The 16,876-nt window shown below is 34.4% G+C and overlaps 1 protein-coding gene and 1 pseudogene across 1 annotated transcript; one reads left to right on the top strand and one right to left on the bottom strand.

Annotated features, from left to right (window-relative positions):
* Window positions 1–5,219: 5,219 nt before the first annotated feature.
* Window positions 5,220–6,461, bottom strand: LOC131156071 (uncharacterized mitochondrial protein AtMg00810-like; annotated as a pseudogene).
* Window positions 6,462–11,964: 5,503 nt separating this feature from the next.
* On the top strand, window positions 11,965–12,869 carry LOC131155573 (protein SENESCENCE-ASSOCIATED GENE 21, mitochondrial-like). The gene is made up of 2 exons (XM_058108798.1): window positions 11,965–12,199; window positions 12,425–12,869. The coding sequence occupies exons 1-2, from the start codon at window positions 12,126–12,128 to the stop codon at window positions 12,657–12,659; spliced, it is 309 nt and encodes a 102-aa protein (XP_057964781.1). The 5' UTR covers window positions 11,965–12,125; the 3' UTR covers window positions 12,660–12,869.
* Window positions 12,870–16,876: the final 4,007 nt, after the last annotated feature.

The following is a 16,876-nucleotide window of genomic DNA, read 5'->3' on the forward strand; positions in this document are numbered from 1 at the left end:
AGATAGATTCGGGTTCTGTGTCCAATAGCTCACCACATTATTCTATCTTAGGTAAGAGGTTCAAAATTCAATTTTGAATTAACAATTAGGTGTTGATGTAAAAATTAATACTCAATTTTTGTCTTTGTAAATTCCTAAACGATAATGTTAAAGAAAATAAAAGAAAAAGTGGATTGTGAGACCCTTTTACAATGCTCAAGCAATAGTCATAACCCTCACAATGACATAGAGAGCCCCAATTGATAGGGCATATAAATATGCCCGTTATTAATACCCTCTGAACAATTTATAAAAATCACACGTCAACGAGGACAATAGGCGCTTTAAGACTTTTTAAAATACTACAATATCGATAGTTATAATCGCATATTACTCAATCCATATTCTTTTATTTCTAATTTTTTTTATGACCCAGAACTTCAATTTAGGCAAGTTCTTCGAACCCACTAGACTTTAACAAACTAGGGCACGAAAATATTGCCAACGCATCCTTGATAATTCAGTAAGCAAATCGTAAGTAAAAATCTAAGTGTAAATATTGCCGTTTACTTACGTTTTCTTGATAATTCAATAAATAAATCGTAAGTGAATAAGTTATTGAGTGGGGGCTGGGGATTAGATAGAATGGGAGTGGGGTTGTTTGCTCATCCTCTATAAATATATAGATTGCAAAAAATTAAGCAATACATAAAAAATCAAAATCAAAATGAAGAGGAGAACCCATAAACTATTGTTCAGGCTGGCATGATGTGGTTAGAGGGACATGCAAGCTAGGCATCAATCCCTCTTGTCTCCATCCCCCATGTGCACATCAATCTATCTCTACTCTTCTTCCTTAGTACTCACTGCCAAAGCCTCAATCATTTTTGTGTTTGCATTATGCATCTTGCATCTGCAATATACACGAAGAATCCTCGCAGAGGGTGTTTGAACATGACACGCATTTGGATAGGGTCATAGGGGACAAGAAGAAGCCCTTCTTAATTTTAAAAGAGACCATAAAAAGTAAGTAAAAGAAATTGATAGTATTATTTTTTGTTTGGCAGGTGGGAAAAAATTGGTAATGAGTTTTGGGTTGACCCAATGAAAAGAGAAGTTGAATTGGGAAACTCGTAAGAGTCCTTTTTGAAAAAGACAAAAAAAAAAAAAAAAAAAAAAAAAAAGAAAGAAAGAAAGAAAGGAAGGTTAGTTACGCAAGGAATGTGACTTTTGCACTTTGTGTTTGGTATTGCATGATAATTCTCTAAAGTAATAGGGTTACATTATTTTATGAAATTTCTACTTATATAGGAGTAATATAATTATTGAAAATAAAAATAAATAAAATTTGTAAAAATATTGTTGTAACGTTTTAGAGAATGGTCCAAAATGACGAGGGGTGATAATAATATTGATAGTTTGATGGAATAGCTACTAACCTGTTATTTTTTTAGGTGTGGTTAGCTTACCTAATTACTACTTGTTGATTCGATTTTAGACTAATCCTAAGCCCAATGAACCAGTAATCTCGGTCTACTTATACCAAAACTGAAGATTGAGAGAGTATACTTATGCGAGGGGAAGGTATTAGCACCCCCTACACACTCATTTTACGAACGATACCTAATTAACTGCGAATTAGCTCAAATTGAATTAGATGGTCCTTAATTAATTCCTAAATAATCCCATGAATATTGAAGTTTCAAAAGAGAATGCAAAATTAAGTACGATTTAGGAATGCCTAATAAAACCTCCATAGAAGGGGGTCTTATTAGATAAACTCCCTCAAAATTGTTATAGGTGAGGTTTGAAATATCTCTTTATCCTTTATTTTATCATCAGGATGCACACATGCACGTGCACACAAAACATGATATATACAAATATAAAATGATCATAAAAAATGCACCAAATTTAAGAAAAAATGATCTCCAAAACATTCACCAAACTCCAAAATTTTCTTCTAGAGTTCTCTTTGAATTTTCCAAGAATTTTCTACAATTTTTAAGATTTTAAAAGAATTTTCTCCATTTTATTTGTTTGGTAATTTTATTTTATTTTATTTTTTTACCTTGAGTAAAAAATTATACAAATAAATTTTTAATATTTTTTCATAATTTTATTTTTTAAAACTTTTTTTCCTATTTTTGAATTAAAAATAAATTAATAAAATTTTTAAAAATGGGTGGCCCAGGAAAGTCAGACCAATTCAATTGGTTTGAACCAGATTCACTTGATTCAAGGAAGAGGCAGAGGTGGGAGATGATGGACTACCACTTGTCAAATTGCTAAGTGTCAACCATTGACGATGACACATGGCAGCAAACGATGTTTGATTTTTTTTTTTTTTTTTTTGAAATCAAGAGGAGACATGTGGCCTTGGATGTTAGTGTGACATCACCGACCATGTCGCAGAATGGAATTGACTCCGCTTAAAAGGAGCATATCGCTAATGTGACAACGATCCTACCATCCAGAGACTTGTCACGGACCATCCGTGAGGGCTCTGATACCATAAAAGATTTTGCAATGCACCACATACTTTTACGTGGGTGAGTATTTCTATTTATAACAGTGTTCAAGTGTACAATCCGATTACACAACTACATTAAAGAAAATAATCAAAGCATATCTGTGTAACATCTCCTACAATCAAGGAGGAAAATCAAAACATATTGTGTGACATCTCCTACAATTAAGGAGGATCCCATGGATCAATGAAGGAGGATTTTGTGTAACATTTGGAAGATCAAAACAGATTTGTGTGACATCTCCTACAATCAAGGAAAATCTCATGGGTCAATGGAGGAGGATTTACAAGGATTCTCACTAATGGGGTTAGTGCATGTCCTAAATTTGACGTGCTCTCATGAAAGGAAAATCTTCTTCATGTGGTCAATATGTGATTGACTTGAGTAGCTCTCATGAAAGTTGGGAGCCTTCACGAATCTTGGTCACATGGTCAAACATGGCTAATGCAACAACTTGTCACATTGAAGGAAGATCCTACTCTTCATTGAGTGGCTAGCATGTAGCTAATTAGCCTAACCTATGTTCACCCGGATAGTTAAAACAATCCGAAATCTCAGGAGCTAATCCAAAATCACCTACTTGATTGAAATAGGAATAGACATTCCTATGGTTCTTATGGTGAAATTTTAAAAGTCTTCCAACTTGCCTATTACATCTTATGTACAAACAAAAAAAATTGTGTATAGTCAATTTCTTTACAATAGCAACATATTTTGTAAGCTATTAAATCTTTATATTATGAGTATTCTTCCTATAAATAGATATTCTGCAAATCAAATGTAACCTAAGTATATATTAAGAACTCGGTATGCATTTAATTTTAAATAAATTGGTAATAAGTGAATTGACTCATTAGGGTTATATACTCTTCTAATTTATTTTATAAATATTTGTGTAAATTTTGGAACATAACATATCATCATTCTTCACGAACAATATACTCAACTTTATGCATTCTAAATTATTTTAGCTTATCAACACTTATACTGTGAACTTATTGATACATTTTTTTTTTTCAAAAAAGAAACAACTAGACTCTAAGCAACTTTTTGAGGGGTAGCTTTTAGTACATTGCAGCTCCACTTTGACTCTCTCATCCTTTTAGGCAATTGTCATTCTACTTTTAGCTATTCCTCTTCAAGTAGTCTTTTTGTGAAATTGGTCTATTGCGTGAAATTAGTATACCCTCTTCAAGTAGTCTTTATATATATATATTCTATATAACTAAAATAAAGATTGGAAGAGAACATATTCCAATTCCTATTAGCTTAATTAATTGTTTGAACTTTATGTATGGTTGAATATATATATAAATAAATATTATGATAAAAGGTATTGACGTCCTTTGAAGTTTAATAAATAGAAGAAGCCTTCACCCTTTTAATAAATTTCAAAAAGGTAAGTGATATTTTTAAAATTTTAAAAGTATTTTAAATTTTTTTATTAAATCTTAAAAGATGTAAGTATCTTTTGCTTTATATATATATATATATATATATATATAAAATTATTAATAATCCAAAATTTCAGCTATTGCACTACTTTCAACATTATGATGCAATACTAAGTGTTAAAAGTCGCCTCCCATGGTAATTCCGGATATATATTAGAGGAGACTCTGAACGTTGAAGTTGGAGAAAGTTTGGTTCACCATCATAGCAGTGGAGAAAAAAGTTTGGGTCCCGTTGGAAACAGGTCTCCATGGGCACTCGCCCAGACAAAGCTTCATTTCTAGTAGAAAACTGAATTTAGAGAGAGAGAGAGAGAGAGAGAGTAATTTAAAATTTCAAGGTAGGGTAGGGAGGCAGGCATGTAAATGCGGATGCTGCTGATGCAGAACCTAGCTAGGCAGCTAGGAAACCAAGGAGAAAGCGTGATTCTCTTCTCACTGCTAGCTAGCTAGGAAACCAAGAAGAAAGCGTGATTCTCTTGTCATTTGGCAGTTTGATTAAAAGAGAAACGCCATGCATATGTATGCACATGCATATGCGTATGCATGCATGCATGTACGTAGACCGTCTCCGTTGCCACCACTCCAACTGCTTCATTGAGCTCTATATAACCATCATCCATCTCTCTCTCTCTCTCTCTCTCTCTCTCTCTCTCTCTCTCTCTCTCTCTCTCTCTCTCTCTCTCTTATCCGACTTGGACCACAGACGTACATGAGGTAGTGGATTTAAAATTTTTTAAATCTTATTTTCGTTCACTTTTTTTTTTTTTAACAAGATTTGAATTTGAGATGCATAATATCAATACAAGTCTCCAAATAAACCATTTACAAAGTCTTCTAAGGAAAAAAAGTTATCCCTTCTTTAATTTTTTTTGTTAGTTAGATAAGTTCTTTTTGTTGAGGCCTAGTCAAACTTGTCTATAAGCCAATAATATTTTGGAAAAAACAAATAAACTTTAGATTAGATTGTCCAATTTTTATGTGTTAATTGGGCAAGTGAGATAATTATGTTATGAAATAAATAAGACGAAAAAATATATTATAGGCAATAAATAACTCTTCATATAGATAAGAGATGGAAAAGTGCATAAAGAAAAGAAATGGAAGAGAGAGAGAGAGAGAGAGAGAGAGAGAGAGAGAGAGAGAGAGAGAGAGAGAGAGATGGTGTGATTTGTATATAAGAGGGGTATGCTATTTGTAGTCTATTCTAAGGGAGAGATTTGTTTATCAAGTCAATGTGGGACAAGTGTTATATACATTAACAATATACATTAATAGCCCCCCTCAAACTCAAGGTGCCAAAATGGAGACCAATTTGATTTTTGGAAACTAAATTCTGAAGGTGCCCAGGAGGATGCGTCTTAGTAAAGATATCTGCAGTTTGATTGGCAGAAGAAACTGATAATAGTCTAATGGTGCCACGGGTGAGATGATGACGCACAAAATGACAATCAATCTCAATGTCTTTTGTGCATTCATGGAATACATCATTGTGAGCAATTTGGATAGCACTTTGATTATTGCAGTTGATGATAGTAGCAGTAGAATAAGTGACGCCCATGTCTTCAAGTAACCAGCGAAGCCAAAGAATTTCCTGAGTTGTATCAGCAAGAGCACGATACTCAGCTTCTGTGCTTGAACAGGCGACGACTATTTGCTTCTTGCTGCACCAAGAAATAAGAGAGTCGCCAATGAAGAAGCACTAGCCAGTGGTGGATCTACGATCAGTACTAGGGTCACCTGCCCAATCTGCATCTGAGTAGGCATGAAGCTCAAGTGAAGAGTGGGTAGAGAAATGGAGACCATGAAAAAAGGTCCCCTTGATGTACATGAGAATGTGAAGCACTACTGCATAATGGGGTGTACGAGGAGCAGAGAGAAATTGACTGACAATATGGACGACACAAGAGATGTCCGGGCGAGTCACTGTAAGATAAACAAGACTCCCAACCAATTGGAGAAATAGGGTGGGGTCATCTAAAGGTGTACCATCCATAGGAGCGAGTTTTGAGTTGAGCTCGAGAGGAGTGGTGCATGTCTTACTATCTATGAGTCCTACTCAAGTAAGAAGGTCTGAAGCATATTTGGCTTGAGAAAGATAATATCCTTTAGAGTTAGAAGAGATCTCAAGTCCCAAAAAGTAACTAAGCTTCCCAAGATCTTTCATCTCGACATGTTGGCTAAGATGGGTCTTGAGAGCTAAAATTCCAGATGCATCATTGCCAGTGATGATCATATCATCAACATAGAGGAGAAGAAGTATAGTCCCATTGTTTGATTTGCGGATGAAAAGGGCGAAATCATGCGACCTGGAAGTGAATCCAAAATCTCCAAAAATGGTACTAAACTTGGCAAACCAAGCTCGAGGAGCTTCCATGAGACCATACAGAGCCCAATGAAGTTTGCAGACTTGATGTGGAAGATGATGAGAACCAAGAGGAGGACACATATACACTTCTTCAATGAGCTCACCATGAAGAAAGGCATTCTTCACATCCATCTGAAATAGACCCCGGCGACGAATAGCGGCAATTACAATTAAACTGCGGACTAAAGTGAGACAAGCAGCCGGAGCAATGGTCTCCTCATAGTTGATCCCATACTCTTAGGTAAACCCTTTTGCTACCAAGCGAGCTTTGTACTGCTCAATAGACCCATCAGAGTGAGTTTTTATTTTGTAAACCCACTTGCATCCCAGAGCATGTTTACCAGTTGGCAGGTCCACAAGATCCCAAGTGTGAGTGTTTTCAAGTGCCTGTAGTTCCTCATCTATTGCTTTCTGCCAAAGAGGGTTAGAACTAGCTTCACGACAAGACTGAGGTTCATGCTGAGTAAAAGTAGTGGAAAAAACAAAGTCATGAAGATGAACAGAAGGAGTTTTTACCCGGTCACTTCGTCAAGGAGGAAGATCAGAAGCTATTGGAGCGAATCCATCAGTAGAGACAAGTTGCTCAGAAGTAGGCAAGATAGATGACTCAGGTGGAGTATCTGGAGACATGTTAGGTGGATGTGTTGCTGGGGAAGTTAACTCAGACTCAGGTGGAGTATCTGAAGACATGTTAGGTGGATGTGTTACCGAGGAAGGTGACTCAAAAGAAAAGCTTGTCTCAAGAGTATCGGGAAAAATATTTGTGGAGAGATCGGTGAAGAGTTGAGAGGTGTTGGTGTGCGAGAGTTGAAATTTGGATATGGAGGAAAACATCTTGTGTTCCTAGAAAATAATATGACGTGACACTTTGAGACGTTTGGAGTGAGGATCCCAACATTTGTAGCCTTTGTGTTCAACACCGTACCCCAAGAAACAACATAAGCGAGATCTAGTTTCCAATTTGGTACGCTTATGAGGTTGAAGGAGAACAAAACATGCAGAACCATAAGAGTGTTATAGTCGGGAGGGCAACCATAAAGACGCTCAAAGGTTGATTAATTCCTAATGATGGGAGAAGGCACACAGTTCTTGGTGTAAACAACTATAATAGAAACTTCACCCCAAAAACGTTCAAGACACGAACTAGATATAAGAAAAGCATGAACGGTATTGAGAATGTCTCGGAGTTTGTGCTTAACACGCCCATTTTGTTGAGCGGTACTGGGACATGAACGCTGAGAAAGAGAGCCATGTTGGTGAAGAAAATTAAAGACACGAGAGTTTGTGTATTCAGCCGCATTGTCTGCACGAAATACTTTGATATTCAATAAAAATTGTGTTTTGACCAAGGTAGCAAAATCAAAGTATAACTAGGGTAATTCAAATCGATTACACATAAGAAAGATCAAGGTGAAATGGGAGTAATCGTCAATAAAAATGACAAAATATCGAGAGCCTCCCATAGTAGCAGTGGGAGATGGATCCCAAACATTAGAGTGAATTAAGTCACATGGTGCAGAAGAAAAAGAGTCACTTTTGTAAAATGGCAATGTCGATTGTTCTGTAAGTTGACAAGGAAGACAATCAAATTGTTCTTGATTAACAAGTCCCAAATTTCCACTAGACACTAAAGTTTGGAGGCAACCAACAGACGCATGACCAAGGCGAGAATGCCAAAGACTGATGGATGGTGTGGATGATATAGGAGCTACCATTTGAACTGATGAGGAGAAATGAGATGGAAGGTGAAGATTAATGAGCTCAAAGTTTAATAACCCGAACCTAGAAAATAAAAGAAAAATAAATAAAAGAAAAAGGGGAAATAAATAAAGGAAAGGAAGAACATTTCAAGGCAGCACAATAGGGCTTTGTTGACGAGTGCCCTGCGCTCGTCGACAAAGAGATACCGAGAGCCAGGAAAATTCAGATTTAATGGATTCATCGACGAACCAGATGTTCTCGTCGACGAATGTTCTTCTTGGGTTCATCAATAAACCTTTTAGACTCGTCAACGAACGCCAGTTTATAAAGAGGCCCTTGATCCATTTTAGTGTAAAATTTTCTCTCCTCTCTCACTCTCTCTCTAGAGCTAAGGTTCCTTCCCCTTCTCTTTTCGATTCTGGCCTGGATTTAGCTCAATTGGATGATCAGAAACCACCACGAGGCTCCTAGGGCGATTCTCTCCAAGTTAACTGGAGCAGAAACTTGATTTGGAGTTCTTGGGCACCACTCCAAAATTAGGGTAAGTAAGATATTTTAAATATTAAATTAATTATTGGGAGTGTGTGGGCCTAGGAAATGTTAAATGATGAATATTCTGGGATTGAACTGATTAAGTTAAGATTTTTGGAATACAAGGTTTCGTTTTTCGTTTGATTTGAGTAAAATTTCGAGGAACAGGTAAGGAGAATAAATTATACCAGGTTTTTTATTAAATTTGAATAGGTTATTTTTGAGTATAGGAATCGTATAATTATAGTATGATTTTCTGAACAGTTTAGGCAATTGAAAATAATGATTTTGATTATAAATCATAATTGGAAACCATGTGACATGATAATAATCCTTCTTAATTAACTGGTTGTAAATACTATATGGTTATGAATACTGTTTGCTTGTTAGTGCAGTCTAGATGTGAGTACTGCTTGGTTGTGAATACTGATTGGTTAGGGATACTGTCCGTTTGTGAATACTGTTAGTGGTGAATACTGTCTAGTTGTGAATATTGCCTGTTTGGGTGAATACTGTCTGTTGTGAGTGTAAACGTATAGTGAAGTATGCAACTGTCCTATGTGGGCCATGTACTGGGTAGTACGCATTAGTCCTATGTGGGCCACGTACTAAGATAGTACGCAGTAGTCCTACATGGGCCACGTACTGTGATAATATGCAGCTGCCCTATTTTGGTCATGTACAGTGAAGTACGTAGTTGTCCTATGTGGGTCACGTACTGGATAGTACGCAGTAGTCCTATGTGGATCACATACTGAGATAGTACGCAGTAGTCCTATGTGGGCTACGTACTGTGATAATATGTAGTTGCCCTACGTGGGTCACATACTGTGATAATATGTAGTTGTACATCTCCTTAGATGTACACATCCATACCCCACAGCAAACAGTCTATTAATTTAATTAAGGCTTATATAGTCATGTATTTCAATATTGATGTACATGAAATAAAATACAATTTTAACAAAAATAAGCCTAATTAATAAAGACATATATTGGCATTTACATAAAAATTTAATAAATGCACAAATAATAATCACAATTATAGGCCAATAAAAATTAATAAATGCATATATGACATGCATTAAATATTTATGCGTAATTTTTTTGTTTGACTAGTCAAAGGGTTGACCGGTCCGGTCTGGTCAATGGTCAACTGGTTTGGTCCACCAGTTCACTAAATCGGGCCAAGCTTTGTCTAGATGCGCGGGTCGAGTACGAGTACGGGTTAGGTTGGTAGAGTCTCCCATGCACATTTTATTGGGTTAGACCTTAGAGTGGGCCGACCTATTTGACCTATGGCTCAGGCTTTATAAACCTAACTGGTTTGTTTACTGAACTAGGCTAGGCCCAAATCCCACGACCTGTGAGCTTTAATAAGGCTCGTCTCCTCAATGGGCTGGATGTAGCCCACGACCCAATACCCTAGGGCTAAACGACACAACCCATGCCCTTTCAACCCTCTTTGGCGCTCAGGAAACCCTAGTGCCGCCAGCCCTTCCTTGCCTCCTGATTCGACGCGGCTTCACTTCCTAACGGTGACTTCACTGTTACACGAAAACTTAACACAAAAACTATCCCATAAAACCAAGACCACTCAGTGAACAAACCAATTAAAAAGAAAATCTCTCTTTGGAAAGAAAAACATGCCGTGAGATTGGTAAAATAAGCATAATACATAAATCGAGTTTGCATATTTAAGAATAGTGCATGCCGAGTAAATTTCATTATAGAAATTAATACTATAATATCAAAATCAATTTCTTGAAAAATAATTTCATGTGATTTTAGAATAATAGAAACTAAGCAATATGGTATGGAGTTGGCTCTGATACCACCAATGAAAGCATAATTTCAGAAACTACAAATAAACAATTGTTTACAAGCGGAAGAGAATAGTGATCTGACCTCTAGCCATAACTACTCAAGTTTTCAAGAAAGGGATCTGAAATAAGAAAGAGAACTATGAGAAATAGAGAAAGAGATTTGGGAATTCGCTTTACTCTCACTATGTTTCAGAAGTGTAGAAGGAGTAGGGTTTTTGGTAAGTGCTATATCATCGTAAGCTCACATGCCCTATTTATAGACTGGTTAAAACCCCATCCACTGAGAGATTTCCTCTCACATTTCCTACCATCAAGGTATTGTGAGTTTTCAAAATCTCTCATTTGAATTTCAAATCAGATTCAAAATCTTTCATTTGAATTTCAAACCAACGACTTAATCTTAGTCTTAGTCTTAGTATATCAAGTAGTTACTGTAAAATATCATCTCCCATATTTGATTTTTTGAATAAAATAATAATTATAATAATTTAGATAATAGTATTTTCAAATAAAACAAGATGTGTTATGTGTGCCACTTAAAAAGGCAAACATGCGCTCTAACAGATACGATAATCTTTGGACATGAAAATTATGGACTCAATATTTTTATGTTTGAGACTAACTATTTTAGTTGTAAAAATATCCAATTAATTACTGGTCAAAACCAACGTATTCACTTTCCATATTAAAATAAATTATCTATCTTTGTTTATCAATTAACAACTAATACAACAATTTTTGACATTTTGAAAATAACAATTTTTATGAAGTGTGCTGGCCATTCATCTATACTTATGCATACACACATACACATGAGATGCATTATTCAAATAATATACTAATCCTCTATCTACCATATCATTGAGCTGTCCTTTTGATTTTTTTTAAATAATAATTAAAAATGCAGCTAAAAAAAGAATATATCTTTATAATTGAGAATGCATATATGATTGAGAATCACCAATTATAAGATGTTATCATATCAATAATGTACATCTTGATCACATTAATGTCTGAAATTTATTTATATTTTTGGTGTAAGAAAGAATAATTTTTCATAAATATTTGCTGTAAATTTAGACACATCCTGTTTAAAATTGGATTTATTGAAAAAAGAAACAAAAATAAAAATTCTTGTTTTTTTATTTGATTATCATGAAAATTTTTTTAAAAAAATTTAATTATACAAAATCAATGAATAAAAATTAATTTTATACGCAGTTGATATTTCTAAAAAAAAGTTAATTATGTTAAAATAAAATCTTATTTTTAATAAAAATGTAATAAAAATAAATTTTAAAATGTATTTTTTATATAAAATTATTAAAAATTCCTAGGCAGCAGTCATCATTCACTCTTTACAAAGTAAATTAAATAAAACACAGGGGATGATCAAAGCTAATCAAAGTAACGAGGAAAAAAGGAAAGCCTTAATAAATAAATCATGGTTCTTCCGGAAAGTCGTCGTAAAAGCGAAGTCAAATTGTTGCAAAAGAAAGTCCTCGTGTCCTACGAAATAATCCGCCCTTGTTCTCTTTCTTTCTTTTAAGCGCCGCTGAAAACTGTTCTAATTTTCTGAGCAAAGGGCTCTGCTCTCTATATAAAGGCGGCAGCTCTCCCTCTCCAATAGACAGAGAGAGGGTTACAGTTGGGTAGAGTTTTCTCTCGCTGCTGTGGAAGATTTTCTCCAGAAATTAAAGTTGGTGAAGAGAAGCTTTAGCATTAATCTTCGATCGAAATGGCTCGCTTCTTCTCCAACGCTAAGCCTCTCCCTACTCTCGTCGCCGATCATATTTCCCTCCCTGTTAACAGGTATACTAACGACTAAGCACTAACGCTCAAAATCATGCTCGCTCAAACTCATCCCTGTTTGGTCGCTGAGAAAACAGGGTGAATAAATATATAAATAAAAGTTAACGTGGCAGCCAATCCATCACCCCATTCCATGCAATTCTTCCTTTTTATTATATCCTCGAGTTTTTAAGGTTATATGGTTTTTGCGAATATTATTCATTCATGCACTTTGGGTATATCTAGGCGGGGTTATGCTGCAGCGGCGGTGCAAGGCGTTGCGGCGACCGCGGCGGGAGGAGGAGGAGGAGCAGCAGCAGGAAGGAGCGGTGCGGTGGTCAACAAACAAGGAGAACAGACGGGGAAGGCGACATCTTCTTGGGTCCCAGATCCCGTCACCGGTTACTACCGGCCGGAAAATCTCGCCGACGAGATCGACGTCGTCGACCTCAGAAATATGCTCCTCAAGCACAAGCACTGATCGATCGATAACCTTTTAAAAATTGGACGGCTGAGAATTTGTTGGTGGCTTGGGTCCAGATGTATCGGGCGGTCAAGATGTTATGGGTTTTTATCCAGTGTGACGATCACTGTTGAAGTGCTATTTTAGTAGTCCCAGTTAGGAAATTTGTGGAAGCTTCTGAGTGCTGTATCCTTATTTTTAAGGAATAATAAAATAATTTTTATTTTAAACTTTCTCATTCTTAATTTCTTTTAAATGGTAAAAGGGGTTTATGGTTTACACCCAAGCCACCACTTTTAAAAATATATACAATTTATACGAGACTAATTAAACTCATAAACATTCTTACCGAACTCTTGAGTTACTAATATTCATCGATACAATCCTTTTGACTTTTTTTTTTTTTTTTTTTGCAAAAATATTTCCTGATTCTTTTTAGATTAAAAAAAAAAAATCCTTACTGAACTCCTGAGGTAGCGATATTAATTGATACATCCCTTTCAACTTATTTAAAAAAAAAAATTAATTATATAAACATAAATGTCAAAGATATATATATATATATATATATATTGAATAATATAAACTAAAATTAATTCTATAATTTTAGTGGAAAAAATTGTATAATATTTTATTGTATAAAATATTTTAGAAACAATTCCAATCACTTATCATACTTTTAATGTATATTACATATATAAATAGAAATGTAACATGATATATATATATATATATATATATATATATATATATATTCATATTTTTAACAAAATAAATTAAAATTAATTTTATACTTTTAGTGGATGTAAATATAAATCAAAGATTAAAGTATGAACTAATAATTTAAATTAATATTATAATATAAAAGTATTGAGAAAGAAAGTGATGGAAAGTTGTTGAGTTGGGACCTAATTAAAAAAATTATTTTAATGAAAGTCATTTAAATTGAGATTTTTAAAGGCTCGTAAAAAGGGGAAATGAGTTTTAAAAAATAAAAAAAAATTTATGAGGCCAGATGTAGAGAGAGAGAGAGAGAGAGGGAGCTATAAATTTAGTAAGTAAGAATATTTTGAGAAAGAAAAAGATGATAGAAACTTATGGGAATTTTTTTTTTGTTTTTTTAAATAGCTATAAAAGCACATGATGTATATGTGATGTAACACCCTCAAAATTCATACATTTTTTTTTCTATCTATATAAATATATCTGTACATTTACATCCATACCTAAGCAAAGGAAACACAAACCATGCAGCCATTCACATATATATACTAAACAACACCAAAATTTAGTGTATACAGACTACAGTCATACAAAAAAACACCTCTAGATCATCTACTCACAAATACACAGCTCTGACAAAAACTCACCCTATAACCAGGGTGATCTAACTACTATTATCCGCGAGCCTGATCTGCTCGTCTAACTGGCTCACCTGAAAAATGGTAAAGTAATGAGATGAGTCGACGCTCAATAAGTGGAAATATGTTATTACTAGTGTGTGACAACTAAGTTAAAGATACTTTTAAAAATAGCAACTGAACTGTAATGAAATAAATTGTAAAACATATCTTTCAAACATATCAATCTTTCTCAATTTAAAATACACTGTATCGTCTGTATTTTCTACTTTTCATATTGATAATATCATACTATACTCATCATATACTGTAAAATTGTATACATATATATAACTATACTTATTCTCTGGGACTCTGTACGTCATGAATTGACCCCTCATGACAGGATTGTGCGGCCCGTAGGCGGGACTCTATCTGGTCGGCCCTCCAGATAAGTCAATATACTCTACACTACCTCAACCCAGCCAAACTGCATCCTCTCCTAGGCGTGGGATTGGCTACTACCTCGTCTAATCGGCCCCCTCTACCCAGCGTACTGGGGAGCTGCATCCTCTGCGAGCACGGTTAGACGGTACCCACACACTATCTGAGATATGTGGTTGCACTCTATCTGTATATAGTAATGGTACCGTGTTCTGTAATCTATATCTGTACTGTATCTGTTTGTGATCTTTCCACAGGGATCTGATACTATATACATATATACATATATATTCTTTTACTATTTTCTTCATCATGTTTCCAAAATTACCATAACTCTATCTTTCTGTACTATAAATACTGTAATCTCTGTATACTATATCCGTAACATCTTGATGCTACCTCTGTATATCTATCTGTAGACTTTGTCCATATACTCTGTCTGTATACTCTGTATGTTATGGTAATAGGAAACATGGAATACTATAATTCTGTAAATACTGTTCTATATAAAGCTGTGATATCTATACTGATTTGAATAAAACTGTATACATATATATATATATATATATATATATATATATGTTTCATTAACTATTCATATAAAAACTGTATATGCATGTAAATGTCACTGTATAATCTCTGTGAATATATATCTATATCTGTACATTCAGTGTAATCTCATATACTGGAAAAACTATATAAAACGTATATACCATCTATATCTTTGTACTCAGTATAGTATGATATTTCATAAGAACTGTAAAAATTCTTTCATCACATGAAAATCTACTCAGGCCACACAAGCATTTAAATTCATGTTTTGTAAATACTGTATAATAAAATGGAATAAATATGTGTCTATGAAATCTCTGTTAACATTATAAAACTCCTAGCATAGCATATTTCCCTTACCTTAACTTTGGAAAGCTCCTTAAAATTATAGCTCTATACCCGCAAGATTCCTAGATCAACATTCTGAAAATACAATCCCCCAGAACAAAATATCAGTATTTCTTAGCCTACATCATTTCCTATAACTATCGGGAAGTCAAAAACTGAATAAAAGACCTTACCTTGAATTTGGGATGAAATTCAATTTCGTTTTCCTGACGATCCGCTCCGGCAGACTTGTAGAGAATTTCTCCAAAAGCGTCGTGGTAGCTTTGGATCGTCGATCCAGTGACTGGTGGGGCCGGAATCGAAGAGAGAAGTGAGAGAGAGTCCTAGAGAGAGAGAGAGGAGAGAGAGAGAGGGGTGCTGAAAATGATGAAATTTCCTGGTTTCCCTCCATTTATACTTCTAAATTCGTCGATGAGACACGTCACCTCGTCGACAAGTCTTTCATTAAATTCGTCGACGAGTCCCTGTATTCGTCGACGAAATTTGGGCTGCTCCATACCCCCCCTCGATATTTTCTCGTCGACGATGCCTTGACTTCGTCACGATTTTCCTGATGTACTCGTCAACAAAGCCCTGTATTCGTCGATGAGTTTCCTTATGCACTCGTCGATGAAACCCTGTATTCGTCGACGAGTTCTGGCAATCTCTTGAAATTATTATTTTCTTCAAAATGCGATGTCGTTGACGAACGCGAAGCGTTCGTCAACAAAACCTATTGCCTCATTCTATTTTTGTTTCCATTTTCCTCTCTCTTTAATATTTGAATATCAATATTTTCTAGGTCGTTACATGTGATGTAATTTCATTTAATTAATTTATAAAATTCAATGATTGTTTTTTTTTTTCAATTTCATTGATTTTCTATATGACTCGCAATATTTTACTTATACATCACATTAGTACTTTAATATTCAGATTTGACTTTTGTGAATTAAGTAATTACGTATGCAATTTAAAAAATAAAATTATCATGTGAATTTAAAATACAATTGAAACAAAAATCCGTGTATTTTTAAAAAATTGGAGAAATAATATCCATCCAAAAAATATTTATCCTAATAAATCTAGATAATAATACCACACGATCTTTTAAATTTTAAGATGAATATGCCTCAAGATTAGTTTAGAAATAATAATTGAAAAACTCGGCTTCTTACATTTCTATCTCTAAAAATGACCTTTGGCAATACTCAAAATTCTTAATATGACTTGAGATTAGTTTAGAATTAATAACTAAAACATTCTGCTTTCATACGTTTCTTTGTCTAAAATATGATCCTTAACAATATTCAAAATTTTAAAAATATACTTCGAGATTAGTTTAGAAATAATAATTAATTTTTTTTACTTTTATGAGTTTTTTTTTGTCTAAAAAATGACCCCAAAAAAACGACCCTCAACAATACTCAAAATTCTAAAATATGCTTCGAGATTAGTTTAGACATAATAATTAAAAAACTCTTCTTTCATACGTTTTTTTGTCTAAAAAATGTCCCATAACAGTACTAAAAATTCTAAAATATGCCTCGAGATTAATTTAGAAATAACAAT

Source organism: Malania oleifera, chromosome 5 (assembly GCF_029873635.1).
Source record: "Malania oleifera isolate guangnan ecotype guangnan chromosome 5, ASM2987363v1, whole genome shotgun sequence".
Lineage (NCBI taxonomy): Eukaryota > Viridiplantae > Streptophyta > Magnoliopsida > Santalales > Ximeniaceae > Malania > Malania oleifera.